The following is a 13910-nucleotide window of genomic DNA, read 5'->3' on the forward strand; positions in this document are numbered from 1 at the left end:
AATATTTGTGGAAAACTTTGTTTTACAAGCATACTTCATTTAATCTTTAAAACAGCATAATTATGTGGTATTATCCTCATTCTGTGGGTGGGGAAAATAGACCTGGGAAGGTTTATTGAACTGACCAAGAAGATATTAGGTGGTAAGTCTTAGTTATAAACCCAAATCTTCTCACTGTTCAACATGTTGTCATCCTCTTCACCAAATAAAAAAGCAGAGTTCTAATTAATTTAGATAAAACTTATATTTTCCTATTTCAAATACCTTGGCACAAATGACTTGAATATCACAGTTTTTTACAGTGTTTTTTAGGCACCATGCTAATGCTCATGAAGCCCAGGTTCGAATTTCTGACTTGTCATCTTCTTATAAAGTTAAAAATGGTAAATCCTGATATTACCATCCTTTAAATTAATGTCAAACAATTCCTTATAAACTATTGTTATATCATTTTTATGGATCAGAATATTCTTTACCTTTCTTTAAAAGATTCCAAACCTTTCTTAATAAAAACGTTATATTAAGAGCTCTAAATAAAATATGATATTTAACTAAATATTGTAAAATCAGATTTTAGGGAACAAAATAACTAAATAATATCATGGATCCACTTGTTAGAATGAAAAATAACATATTTGGTACAGCTTTTTTCACTTTACAATATTACTGTTTATTTTTTAGCCACTAAGAAACCAAGTCCTAAGGGTCCATCAAACAGAAGGGAGGTCCGAGTGGGATTTCGCTCCCAGAGTCTGAATAGGGAGCCACTTCGGAAAGATATTGATCTCGTTACAAAACGGGTTCTTTCTGCAAGACTGCTAAAAATCAGTGAATTGCAGAATGAAGTGACTGAACTCCACATCAAGTTAGCTGAGCAGCTAAAAGAAAATAAGGCTTTGAAAAGGCTTCAATACAGACAGGAGAAAGCCCTGAATAAGTTTGAAGATACAGAAAATGAAATATCACAACTTATTACTCGTCATAACAATGAGATCACAGCACTCAAAGAACGCTTACGAAAATCTCAGGAGAAAGAACGGGCAACTGAGAAAAAGGTGAAAGATGCAGAAGGTGAACTATTTAAGACAAAATTTTCCTTAAAGAAACTGAAAATGATCTCTGAAGCTAGACACCTACCGGAGCGAGATGATTTGGCAAAGAAACTAGTTGCAGCAGAGTTAAAATTAGATGACACTGAGAGAAAAATTAAGGTAAAATTTCTACAGCTTCTAACTATGTTGTATTATTTTTCACTGGATATTTAATGTGCTCTATTAAGATTGCTTATTGCAGTTCATCATTTGAAGACTTTTTTAGTATTATCTTCCAGTAAGAAATTAGGAAAAATTTAACCTTTTATATTTAAGAGAAAGATGCAAAAGATTAAGGGCCACATGTTAATAGATGAATGTTTAATTCTGTGTGTCATAGTAATTTGGGGGAAATACAATATTTGGTTATCTGATTGTTTCTCTAAATTGAAAATACTATATAATAGCTGTAGTGTATGAAACCAACATTTTGGAGCCATTGTATAAGAAATGCCACATACGTTCTGTTTTTACTCCTCTCAACATTTCTGAAAGACATCTTTTGGGCAGGTGTGCCTCTACTCCCCAAAATGAAAACTGCTATGAGAGGTAGGTGGAAGAATGTTGAGTTACTAGTCTGAGAATACAGCAGATCTTTATAAATATTTTTTTTCTTGAAATGAAAGAGGAAAATGGTACTATCCCATCACTGTTACACAGGGAACTTATATTAGACTAGAGGCCCGATGCACGAAATTCATGCAAGAGTAGGCCTTCCTTCCCTTTGGCTGCCGGCACCAGCTTCCCTCTAGCACCCAGACCTGGGCTTCCCTCTGGCCACCTGCAGGCACCCGGGACCTGGGCGTCCCTCGCAACCCTGGCTTCGTCCGGATGGATGGAAGGAAGTCCAGTCTAATTAGCATATTGTGCTTATATTATTATAGATACTACCTTCTAGAAATAACGTATCAAACAGAGTCCCTGAGTTAGGACTTAGAATTGCTAAGAATTGCCACACAGTTTGGAAAACAAAGGTAAGGAAAAGGTATGGGAATAATGCCTGCTGAGAGAGCTGTCTGAGGAAGGACAAGTCAGAACTGTAAATGAATTAACTTTTTGCATTGTATTTAATACATGACTGAAAGGGTATTTTTTAAAATCATAAATGGAAGTTAGATTTTGTCAAATGCCTTTCTGCATCTATTAATATCATATAATTTTTAAGCTTCAGTTCATGTGGTGCAACACATTAATTGATTTGAGGATACTTAATCAGTCTTGTATCCTGGGAATAAATCTCACTTGATCTAGGTGTATGATGACATTTTTAATGTATTGCTCAGTTTTTGCTAATACTTTGTTGAGGATATTGGCATCTATGTTCATCAGGGATATTGACATAATTTTCTTTTTTGTGGTTTTGGTGTTAGGGTAATGCTGGCCTCACAAAATGAGTTTGGAAGCCTTCCCTCATCTTCACTTTTTGGAGTAGTTTGAGAAGGATATGTATTAATTTCTCTTTGGACCTTTGATAAAAATTCTCCTGTGAAGCCATCTGATCCAGGGCTTTTTTTTGTTGGGAGTTTGTATATTAAGGATTTGATTTTGATAGTGGTTACTGGCCTATTCAGATTACCTGTTTCTTCCTAAGTCAGCCTTTGAACATTGTATGTTTTGAGGAATTTGTTCATTTCATCTAGGTCAAGTAGGTCAGACTTGCAGCTCTCGAGTTTGACATGCTTGATCTAGGTTGTAAAATTTGTTGGCAGATAATTGTTTCCTATTATTTCCTTATAGTCTTTTGTATTTCTGTGATATCAGTTGTCACTTCTCCTATTTTATTTCTGATTTTATTTATTTGGCCCCTCATTTTTCTTGATTAATCTGGGTAAAGTTTGTCAAATTTGTTTGTTTTGGGAGAATCAATACTAGGTTTTCTTGATTTTTTTTTTTACTCTATTTTGTTATTTCCAATCTGATTTTTTTTAAAATATATTTTATTGATTTTTTTTTTTTACAGAGCGGAAGGGAGAGGGATAGAGAATTAGAAACATTGATGAGAGAGAAACATCGATCAGCTGCCTCCTGCACACCCCCTATTGGGGATGTACCTACAACCAAGTACATGCCCTTGCCTGGAATCAAACCTGGGACCCCTGAGTTCGCAGGCCGATGTTCTATCCACTGAGTCAAACCAGTCAGGGCTCCAATCTGATTTTTATTATTTCCTTCCACTACTCATTTTGGGCAAAGTTTGTTCTTTTTCTAATTCCTTTAGGTGTAAGGTTAGATTGTTTGAGATTTTTTTTCTTGAAGTAGATTAGTCTTGCTGTATATTTCCTTCCTAGAACTATTTTAGCTATGTCCTATACATTTTGGGTCATTATGTTTTCATTTTCATTGTCTCAAGGTATTTTTGGTTCTTCCTTGATCTCGTTACTAAACCATTCTTTGTTTAGTATCATGTTATTCAGTTCCATGTGTTTAGTGTGTTTTTCAGTTTTCTCCTTATACTTGATTTTTAATTTCATACCATTATGATCAGAGAAGATGTTTAATATGATTTAAATCTTCTTAAATATTGACATTTGTTTTGTGGCCTAACATGTGGTCTATCCTTGAAAATGCACTTGAAAAGAATGTATATTCTGCTGCTTTGGGGTGAAATGTTTAAAAGTATCAATTAAGTTCATATGGTCGAATGTGTCATTTAAGATGACTTTTTGTTGTTGATTTTCTGTCTAGATAATCTACCCATTGAAATCAGTGGGGTGTTCAGGTCCTCTACTGTGACTATTGTTGATCTCTCCCTTTATGTCCCTCAATATTTGCTTTATATACAGGGTGTCCCCCCAAAATGTGTGCACACTTAACAGTTGATAGTGCAGTTGATGTTTCTTTTCAGACTTAACCCACTGAAATTAATAATTATTCTAAGTGTGTATACATTTTTTTGGGACATCCTGTATTTAGGTGCTCCTACGTTGGGTGTGTAGATGTTTACAAGAGTTATATCCTCTTGTTGAAATGGCCCCTTTATCATTATGAAATGCCCTTCTTTCTCTGTTTGAACAGCCCATGTCTTAAAGTCTATTTTGCTTAATACAAGTATAGCTACCCCAGCTTTTTTCACTTTCATTTGTATGAAATAACTATTTCAATCCTTTATTTTCAGTCTTGGTGTGTCTTGCAATCTGAAGTGGGTCTCTAGTAGGCAGTATAAGTATGGGTCTTGTTTTTTGATCCATTTAACTACCCTGTGCCTTTTGGTTGGAACATTTAATCCATTTACATTTAAAGTAATTTGTGATAGATATGTACTTTTGCCATTTTGTTCATTCTGATCGTTTTTGTAGTTCTTCCTTTCTTATTCTCTAGTATGTTGATGACTTTCTGTTCTGTTGTGTTTGGATTCCTTCTCTATGTGCTTCATATATACCAAGCTATGTTTATTTCTGTCTATTTTCAGTTGAAATCACTATATGTTTTATTCACCTCCTCTCCATTTATGTGTTTGTTACTATTTTTTTACTTCTTTTGTGTGTGTCCCTTAATTTGTTCTCATTACACATGATCTTCCCACTTTGCCTCTTAACCTTTGTATTAGCTTTGTAGTTGGTTAATCTACTGGTTACAAAGTGTCTTTTTCAGTGAGAAATTTTTTCCTATATTATTCATATTTTGTATCTTTCATAAGTACTTAAAGAAGTTCCTTAAACAGTTCTTGTAATACTGGTTTAGTGGTGACAGACTCCTTTATCCTTTTCTTGTCTGGAAAACTCTTTATCTCCCTTTCTATTCTAAATCATAGCCTTGCTAGTACGGTAATCTTGGTTCTGCCAATACCTTCTCATCCGCAGTTTGTGCTGAAAAATCTGCTGATAGTCTTAGGGGAGTTCTCTTTTATGTAAATAACTGTTTTTCTCTTGCTACTTTTAATATTCTTGCTTTGGCATTTTACTTATATGTTTCATGTGGGCCTTTTTGAACTTCTTGGACTTGTATGTCTATTTTCTTAGCCAGGTTAGGGAAATTTTGGGCATTATTTCTTCAAATAAGTTTTCAATCCCTTGCTCTCTCTCTTGTCTTTCTGGTACCCTTGTAATGCAAATGTTGGTATGCTTTATGTCCCAGTTTCCTTAAACTATCTTCATTATTTTTTCCAATTATTATTTCTTTTTGCTTCTGATTGTGTGCTTTCTGCTACCATGTTACAGTTAGCTGATTCAGTCCTCTGCTTCATCTAATCTGTTGTTGTTTCCCTTCCCCAATATATTCTCATTTCTGTTACTGTATTCTTCATTTTTGACTGGTTCTTTAATGGTTTTTATCCCTTTGTTGAGGTTCTAAGTTCATCTATTCTTTCCCTAAGTTAATTGAGTATCCTTGTAACCAGTGTTTTGAACTCTGTATTGCTTTTCTCCTTTTTGTTTAGTTCTTTTTGTGGACTTGTGTCCTATTCTTTCATTTGGGACATGTTATTTTGGTTTCCTCCATTTGTTTCTGCTACATTTCCCAGATCTTTATTTTTTCCTTCTTTGTGCTACTTTGGGATTAATTTGTTTTTTGTCTAGTCCATTGAGGCGTAAAGTTAGGTTGCTTATTTAAGGTCTTTCTAAATTCTTAATGTATGCATTTATTGCTATAAAGTTTTCTTTCAGAGCTGCTTTTATTGCATACCATAAGATTTGGCTTGTATTTCCATTTGTATTTGTTTAAAAGATAAATTTTTTTTGAGATAATTTTTTACTTCCCTTTTTTTCTTTGACTCAATAGTTGTTTAAAAGTGTATTGTTTAGTTTCCACTTAGATTTGTAGATCCTCTCATTTTTTTATTTTGAAATCAGTTTCTTGCCATTTTGGCTAGAAAATATAGTTGGTATGATTTCAGTCTTAAATATGCTTGGATTTGTTTTGTTCAATTATATGATCTTTCCTGGAGGATGTTTTATGTGCACTTGAGGATGTGTATTCTGTTGCTGTTGAATGGCATCTTCTGTTATATCTCTTAAGTTCAGTTGTTCTAAAATGTGGTTTAATGCCAACATTTACTTACTGATTTTCTGCCTGGTCAATCTATTTATTGCTGATAGTAGGGTATTAAAGTCCCCTAGTATTACTGTATTGTCTTTTTCTCTGTTAAAATTCATTATTATTTGCTTAATATATTTCAATACTTGGGCATTTGGAACATATAATATTTATGATTGATTGATACATCTTCTTGATGTATTGACTCCTTTATCATTATATAATGATCTTCTTTGCCTCATGTTACCCTTTTGGCTTGACATCTGTTTTGTCTAATATAAGGATAGCTGCCGTCTTTTGATTTCCGTTTGCTTGGAATATCATATGCCATCCTTTCACTTGAGTCTGTATGTGTTTTCAGAGCTAAAATAAGTCTCCTGTTGGCACCATATAATAGGGTCTTGTTTTTTACTTATCCACACACTCTATACTTTTTGATGGATAAATTCAATACATTTATATTTAAATTGATTATTGATATGTAAGGATTTACTATCACCATTTTACCTTTTGCTTTCTGGTTATTTTGTCTTTTCATCTGATTCTGTCTACCTTTGTAAGTTTGGTGGTTTTCTATGGTGAGTTGCTCAGTCTCCCCCCTTTTTTTATGTTACATATCTCTGGTTTAGGTATTTGCTTTGTGGTTACAATGAGGTTTACATAAAACATCCCAAAGGTAAAATAGTCCTTTTCTGCTGATAGCAATTTGTTTTTATTCACTTATGTTTCATCTTTTTATCCTCCCCTCTTATATTTTTTATGTCACAAATTATCTTTTTATGCTGTGATTTTGTTACCAAGTTGTAGTAGCTGTAGTTAAACTTTATGCTATAATTGTTTAGTGTACTATTTTTAAAAAGTTATAGTTTTCTAATTCTATTACCTTAATCAGAGTTTTGTGTACTTTCGTGTGTGTGTGTGTGGTTTTTTTTTATTTTTTATTTTTTCATTTCAACTTGAAGAGCTCCTTTGTTTGCCAAAGCCTTATTTCTCCTGCATATCTGAAGGGTAACTTTGCTAGATGGAGTATTCTTGGCTGGCAATTTTAGTCTTTCAGTCTCTTGAATATGTCTTTTCATTCTCTTGGCCTGTAGCATTTCTGCTAGCAATTGACTGATAGCCTAATGTGCATTCTCTTGTAGGTTACTGAGAACTCCCGCCTTCCTCCGTTGCCTTTAAAATACTCTGTCATTAACTTTTGACAGTTTTAATATAATGTGACTTAGAGAAGGTCTTTTTGTGTTGAGATAATATGGTGTCATATTAGCTTCATGGACTTGAATGTGCAGTTCCTGTCTCAGGTTTGGGAATTTCTCAGCTATTATGTCTTTAAATAAGTCTCTGCTCCCTTTTTCCTCTTCTTCTTTTGGTTCACCCATTAATTTTGTGGTGGCTCTTTTAATGCAGTCTAACAGTTCTTACAGGGTTTCTTCATTTTTAAAAAACCTTAGTTCTCTCTCCCATCTGATTTGCTCTATTTCTAGTGCTTTGTAATGCATTCATAACTCTTATTGAATTCTCTAGCTCCAGAATTTTTGGTTCTTTTAGAATTTCAGTATCTTTGGTAAAGTACTTCTTTCATCTGTTTTTTCCCAAAGTCATTGTATTGCCTCACTGAGTCTTACAGTTTGTTGGATTTTCTTCATAACAATCATTTTGAATTCTTTATCAGTGATATCACAATATTCCATTTTTTGGTCACTAGAATATTGTCATTTTCTTTTTGTGATATTATCATAATTTTTCATTGTTTGATGAAAAGTCCCTCTGCTGCTGCATTTGACATAGTGAACACCCTTGTTCACTTTGATTCTAACAGTTCAATAGGTTCTTAATTAGGAGCCAGTATCCTGTTGCCTACAGGAGGAAACATACTCCTTCAACTCTCTTTGTCTGCCTTCTTCCCTTTCCTTTTCATCCACCTAGTGAGTCTGGTCTCTTCTTAGAGGGAGCAACGGGTTTTTCCAGTTGCAGCATGCACAGCAGGGCAGACCTTTCCATTCACTACCTTCACTGCCTCTGCCAGAAAGGTTATGCTGGCCTACCTCTGCTGCCCCTCTCCTGGCTCTGCAGCCTTCTCTGAGACCCAGTCCACCCGCTTTTGGGTGTACAGATGGATGGATCTCTTGAGTTTCCTGGTGTGCTGGGCAGAGAAGCACTTTTGTTCCATTATGGATGGATGACTAGTTGTAAGTCCAAAGGGAGAGAAAAAAGGAATGACTCAAGCCACCATGATGCTAACATTACCTAAAAGAAAATGTTTTAACATAAATTCTTTCATAAACTTCATGAAACATGTTGAAGACCATGGAACTGCCCATTGTTTTTATTTAAAATATTTTGCAAGGTAATCTCTGTACCTTGAATAGTGCTGTGTATTTACAGTTGTCTTCTTATCTGTTTGGCCAATGATTCTCATCACATCCTTTAAACTTTCTTTTGCTCCCAACTTAAATCACTTTTCATGTACGCTTCAGACAGATGCTTAAGAAATTATTTATAAATCATTGTGAAAAACAAAGGAAGGAATAATAGCTAAGTATTAAATTGTTGGTCAGTCTATTTTATAGCTAATTTTGTTTATGAACACTAATCTCAGCTTGGTTTCCATGTCTTGTTCAGTACTGCTAAAAAAAATCACTTTGATGCTAAGTGCATTGTTTTATTGTTGAATTATTTTTAAACACTTTTTAAAATGTGTACACATATCATAGGAACTATCAAAAAACCTTGAACTGAGTAGTAACAGTTTCCAACGACAGCTGCTTGCTGAAAAGAAAAGGGCATATGATGCTCATGATGAAAATAAAGTTCTTCAAAAGGAGCTACAACAACTGCATCATAAGTTAAAGGTAAGCATTTTATTTTAAATCATTATATTCAACTTATAATATTTATTAGATGAAAACTTAATATTTTATACAGTGATACAGTATAATTTACAAAATTCCAATATCATCTTCAGCACTTATAGAGACAAGGTTTGTTGTCCAGCCACCGTGGCTCAGTGGTTGAGCTTGACCCATGAACTAGGAGGTCTTGGTTCGATCCCTGGTTGGGACACATGCCCCCGGATGCAGGAGGCAGCCAACCCTCATCATTTATGTTTTTGTCTCTCTCTCTGAAATCAATAAAAACATATATCATTACTGTATTCAATGTTTCATTTTTTTGACATAAGTTATTTAAGTTATAAAATCCTGGAAGAAAATTATGGAAACTAGAGTTTTTCTGTCACATGGTTGAATAATTCAGTGTTCTTCCTCAGCTAACCCCATGCTTAATTATTTTTAAAGTTATTTTAAGTAATGCCCTTTCATTTTCATAGTTTTTAGAGGAAATATTTGAATTAGTTACTTTGTTAAAACAGGTATTCTTTCCATTCTCTCCTGAGCTCATTGATGGGTTGAAATGTGCAAAATTTAGTGTTTAGACATTACCTTGCATAGAATTTTTACCCTTTTAATCAAATTATCAGAGAAGGCTATAGTCCCAAAATGAACAAGAATACTTTTTTTTTTTTTAACAAAAAGATCTAATTTTTAACTTAGTAATTTATAACTCACATTTGAGAGACACTAATTAAATTCCTTGTCTCTGTTGCTGAGCCTGGAAGATAGTTTAGGTAGGACAATACTAGCTCTATCAGATAGGAATGGGTAGAAAATTAATTTTGCCTTATTTTCTCTCATTTTTTTAACTGCTATGACATACTGGATTTTGTAGGGAGAATCATTGCTCTACCCTAACCTGAAGGTCCTAGAGACATTCCTTCCTATAGTTAGGTAGTTATAAAGGGAAGCTGAACTAGATATTCCAATTGGTAAGTAAAGTACCAATTGACAACATGAGGATTTTTGTTTTAAACTGAGAATATATGTCCTTAAACTTATTGGGTTTGTTTTCAGGAAAAGGAGAGAGAACTGGATATAAAAAACATATATTCTAATCGTCTACCAAAGTCTTCTCTAAAGAAAGAAAGAGAACAAATATCAAGAAAAAATGGTATAGTAGCTATTACTAATAAATTCTGAAATAGAAGGAAGGCAAAGGGGAAAGAACTTCATTGAAATAAAATTTAAGTTTCCTTTCAACTACTGACTAGTTTAGTACTAAATAGTTTTCAGAAATTCTTTCAACTTTATCAAGTTTTTCTGAGTTCACAAGTTATATTTTACATAACTTATAAAAAATTTTCTTTATAAGCATACCCCAAACTAGATATTATAATGTAATGAACCTTTATTTACGTATCACCTCATGTTAACAGCTGTACGTTTTACTAATTCGATATTATAGTATAATGAACCTTTATTTACATATCACCTAACTTTAACAGTTATACATTTTACTAATTGTATTACTTTTCCCCAAAGTATTTTAAAGCAGTCATTTCATTCCTAAATATTTTGTTATTGTTATGCAAATACATTTATCTTTTTTAAAAATAAAGGTATAATTTCCCTCTTCTGTAAATTACAAAAAGTTAAAAACATAAATTTTGAAAATGCTTTAATAGGATTTACCTGTCAGAATTGTTCTCAAGTTATGTAATTGCCAGTAAATCCTAGAAAAAAAAAAATATTAATGTGAGTAGTCTTGGAGCTGAGCAAAATATGCATTATCTCATTTAGATGGTAAATATACATCCGAGCTGAATTCCATATATCTTAGCACTGTTTAATACAATTAGAAAAACTTTTATAATTTTCATGGTGTTTCAAGCTGCATGCCAGAGTGATTTTACATACCAGTGTACAAAAGGTGTGCAAACCAGTGAAGACTTCACGCTGGAAGACTCTCCTATTGTTCCACAAACAGTTATGTGTTATGAAAACAAATGGGAACCCGAACTTCTTCCTTTGGTGAGTTCAGCAGTATGATTGGATACCCAATTCAGGGTTTGAAGTTATTCCTACAACACAAAATCAAACATTTTTAAATTTCAGCAGTGACACTAATGCTACATCTGTAAATATGCAACTCGCCTTTCAAAGAGACATAACATATACATGTATATTTTATTAAATTGCTGTGGATTGACTCTTAGTTCACATTGCATCTTTCAGATGCTTCAGAAAGGTTGATTGTACCATCTGGGTTGGAAGTAGAAGGGAAGAAAAATTTACCAAGTGTCTTACCTTGTGTGTACCAAAATAGTCCCTCAAAATCCTTGTTTTTATGTTTAAAAGCAAAGTATAGTAGCTTTCAAATGATTTATTAGAATTTGGCTGCATTTAATTTGGGGAGCCTTCTATGTAATAGAATGTTGGAAGTTAGATGAAAACTGAGCAAAGTAATTGCCATGAATCTGACTTTATACCATTCAAATTAGAGTGACATTCCGTGGGTCTGTGTTGGACCTTCATTTCATAGGCCTTAACATTCTGAATACCAGAAGGTACTTTTCTCTAAGAGGTTTTTCTCTTTAGTTTGAAATCCAAAGGAAACATGTAGCAGAGAGCCATCGTATTTTACATAATCCTTTATTTTTGGGCCTTTTGTAAGTTTTCCCGTGACCCTGAGATCTCTTCTTGAAAGGATGAACTTTGTTCCTATGAATACTCTAGTTTTTTATTTTGTTTTACAGTTTAGACAAGTTAGCTCTATCATTGAGACTAGACATCATGTTAATTTTTCTTTTCAAAAGGGTAAAATATGGAATAACAAAGTAATTCTTTTTTAAACATTTTTATTGATTTCAGAGAGGAAGGGAGAGAGAGATAGAAACATCAATGAGAGAGAATCTCTGATTGGCTGCCTCCTGCATGCCCCCTACTGGGGATCGAGCCCACAACCTGGGCATGTGCTCTTGACTGGAATCAAACCCAGGACCCTTTAGTCTGCAGGCCAACGCTCTAGTCTATCCGCTGAGCCAAACCATAATTCTTAACTTAAATTTAAGAGAATAAAAATATTTGGTGTTTAGAAGATTGAGTAGCAGGAACAGCAACTTGATATAGTGAAAAGAGGATAGCCTTGGAATTAACACTGCTTTTTAGTTAAATTCTGGTTCTGACATTTGAGTTGTATGGCTTCTTGGAGTTTCAATTTCCTAATTTATACAATGGGGGTGTGTTACCTTTTAGGGTTGTTGTAATAACTAATAATGAAGTTTATGAAGCTCTTTAAGACTGATCCTAACACTTTTAAAGGGCCTCAGCAAATGGAAGGAAGTTAAAGTACAGGCCAAGTTGCTTTTAGAAAGAGACTCAGAATACAATGGCTCAGACAAAATACAAGTTTCTTTTTCTTGTAATAGACTGAAGGTCAATGAGTGGTCCAGAGTAGGTAGACAGCTTTATTTCATTCTTTGTCTTACTGCTCTTCCATCTTAAAGAGTGTAGTTCTTTTCTCTATGCTTGAAAATGGCTCACCACCCCTATGAGAAGGAGGAATAAGGAAGTAAAGGGCAAGCAGCTTTTGCTTTTATACATGTGATCAGAAGTTGTATACATAGTACTTCCACTCCTACCTTATTGGTCCTGTCTAGCTGCAAGGGAGGCTACTCAGTGTAGTCTCCAGTTAAGCAACCCTGTTCTCTGCTAAAACTCAAGTATTTTGTAACTAAAAGGGAGGAGGGGAAGATGGATACTAGGGGACAGTACTCAACTAATACAAGTCTACTAAAAATATTAATAGACATTTTACTCTTAAGAAAAATTACACATCTGAAAGGGGCATCAGAAACTAGGAATTTAAGTTGATATTTTTATTTGATTTAAATATTACAAATTTATTAACTGAAGGCTTTGGGCCTAAAAGTATAGGTGAGACTCAAATCCTAACATAAACTTGAGTCAGTAATTGTCTCTGCCTGTGTTATAATTCAGCACCATCTCTGATGGCCTTTATATTTAGTTAATAGCTTTTCTGGTTAACTGAATTAATCAGATTTTGTTGTGAAATGTACAAAGCAAGGATATTTCTGAAACTTGTTTCTTCAGAATTTTATGTAGGCTATTGACTTATAGTATACTAGAGCAGCGGTTCTCAACCTGTGGGTCGCAACCCCTTTGGCGGTCGAACGACCCTTTCACAGGAGTCGCCTAAGACCATCCTGCATATCAGATGTTTACATTACGATTCATAACAGCAACATTACAGTTATGAAGTAGCAACGAAAATAATTTTATGGTTGGGTCACAACATGAGAAACTGTATTTAAAGGGCCAGAAGGTTGAGAACCACTGTGCTAGAGGCTCGGTGCATGAAATTTGTGCATGGGTAGGGTCCCTAGGCCTGGCCGGCGATCGGGGCCAATGGGGACCTTCATTCCGCGCCGCCCCCTGGTGGTCAGCACACGTCATAGCGAGTGGTTGAAGTCCCAGTTAGTCAAACTCCCGAGGGGACAATTTGCATATTAGCCTTTTATTATATAGGATTGGTTTTGATATAGCTTATAAATGCTTCTTTAAAGTAAGAAATAAACCTGTGTGCTTTTGCAGCATCTTTCAAAGGATATTACTTCTGACTTACTGAAAAACTTGCTTTAATTTCTCAGTTGGTATTACGCTTAATGGGAGATAAATCTACAATATTTAAGTAGCCTCTCCTTTTTTTTTTTAAACAATGTGTAATAGGACCTGAAATCTCAAGAGAAAGATGAGCATGAAGAAGCAGGGATTCTAAACCCAGTTGAGGAAAGAGAAGAAAATTTTGTTAAAGATCAAAGAAGCCATTTTGTAAAACAAGAGGTTGAGAAGCTGGAGGATGGTGAGTTTGTTTAAGCAAGTGATGAGTCAGCATCCCTTGGGAAAGGGTTAACATCCCCTAACGTCTTCCAGCTGAAGAGTGAGTTGGATATACAGAACAAAAAAAGATTGATACAGTGGTAGGGAATAATGA

General features: G+C 34.3%; 1 protein-coding gene and 1 long non-coding RNA gene across 5 annotated transcripts in view; one reads left to right on the forward strand and one right to left on the reverse strand.

Annotated features, from left to right (window-relative positions):
- Positions 1 to 13910, forward strand: part of LCA5 (lebercilin LCA5) — a 47037-nt gene that overhangs the window by 29169 nt on the left and 3958 nt on the right. For 2 of the 3 annotated variants that reach the window (XM_036317565.1, XM_036317564.1), the window contains exons 3-7: positions 682 to 1211; positions 8777 to 8914; positions 9971 to 10067; positions 10788 to 10927; positions 13646 to 13778. In XM_036317565.1, the coding sequence (XP_036173458.1) occupies positions 682 to 1211; positions 8777 to 8914; positions 9971 to 10067; positions 10788 to 10927; positions 13646 to 13778 (1038 nt within the window). The remainder of the gene's footprint in view (positions 1 to 681; positions 1212 to 8776; positions 8915 to 9970; positions 10068 to 10787; positions 10928 to 13645; positions 13779 to 13910) is intronic. The other variant, XM_036317567.1, reaches the window with a different exon arrangement.
- The window catches only part of LOC118660317, a 71710-nt gene continuing 66710 nt past the window's right edge, over positions 8911 to 13910 (reverse strand). For both annotated transcript variants that reach the window (XR_004968866.1, XR_004968867.1), the window contains exons 4-6: positions 10814 to 10977; positions 10589 to 10629; positions 8911 to 9183 (exon numbers count right to left, since the gene is read on the reverse strand). This is a non-coding gene — a long non-coding RNA (uncharacterized LOC118660317). The remainder of the gene's footprint in view (positions 9184 to 10588; positions 10630 to 10813; positions 10978 to 13910) is intronic.

The sequence above is a fragment of the Myotis myotis genome, unplaced genomic scaffold (assembly GCF_014108235.1).
Source record: "Myotis myotis isolate mMyoMyo1 unplaced genomic scaffold, mMyoMyo1.p scaffold_m19_p_7, whole genome shotgun sequence".
NCBI classification, from domain to species: domain Eukaryota; kingdom Metazoa; phylum Chordata; class Mammalia; order Chiroptera; family Vespertilionidae; genus Myotis; species Myotis myotis.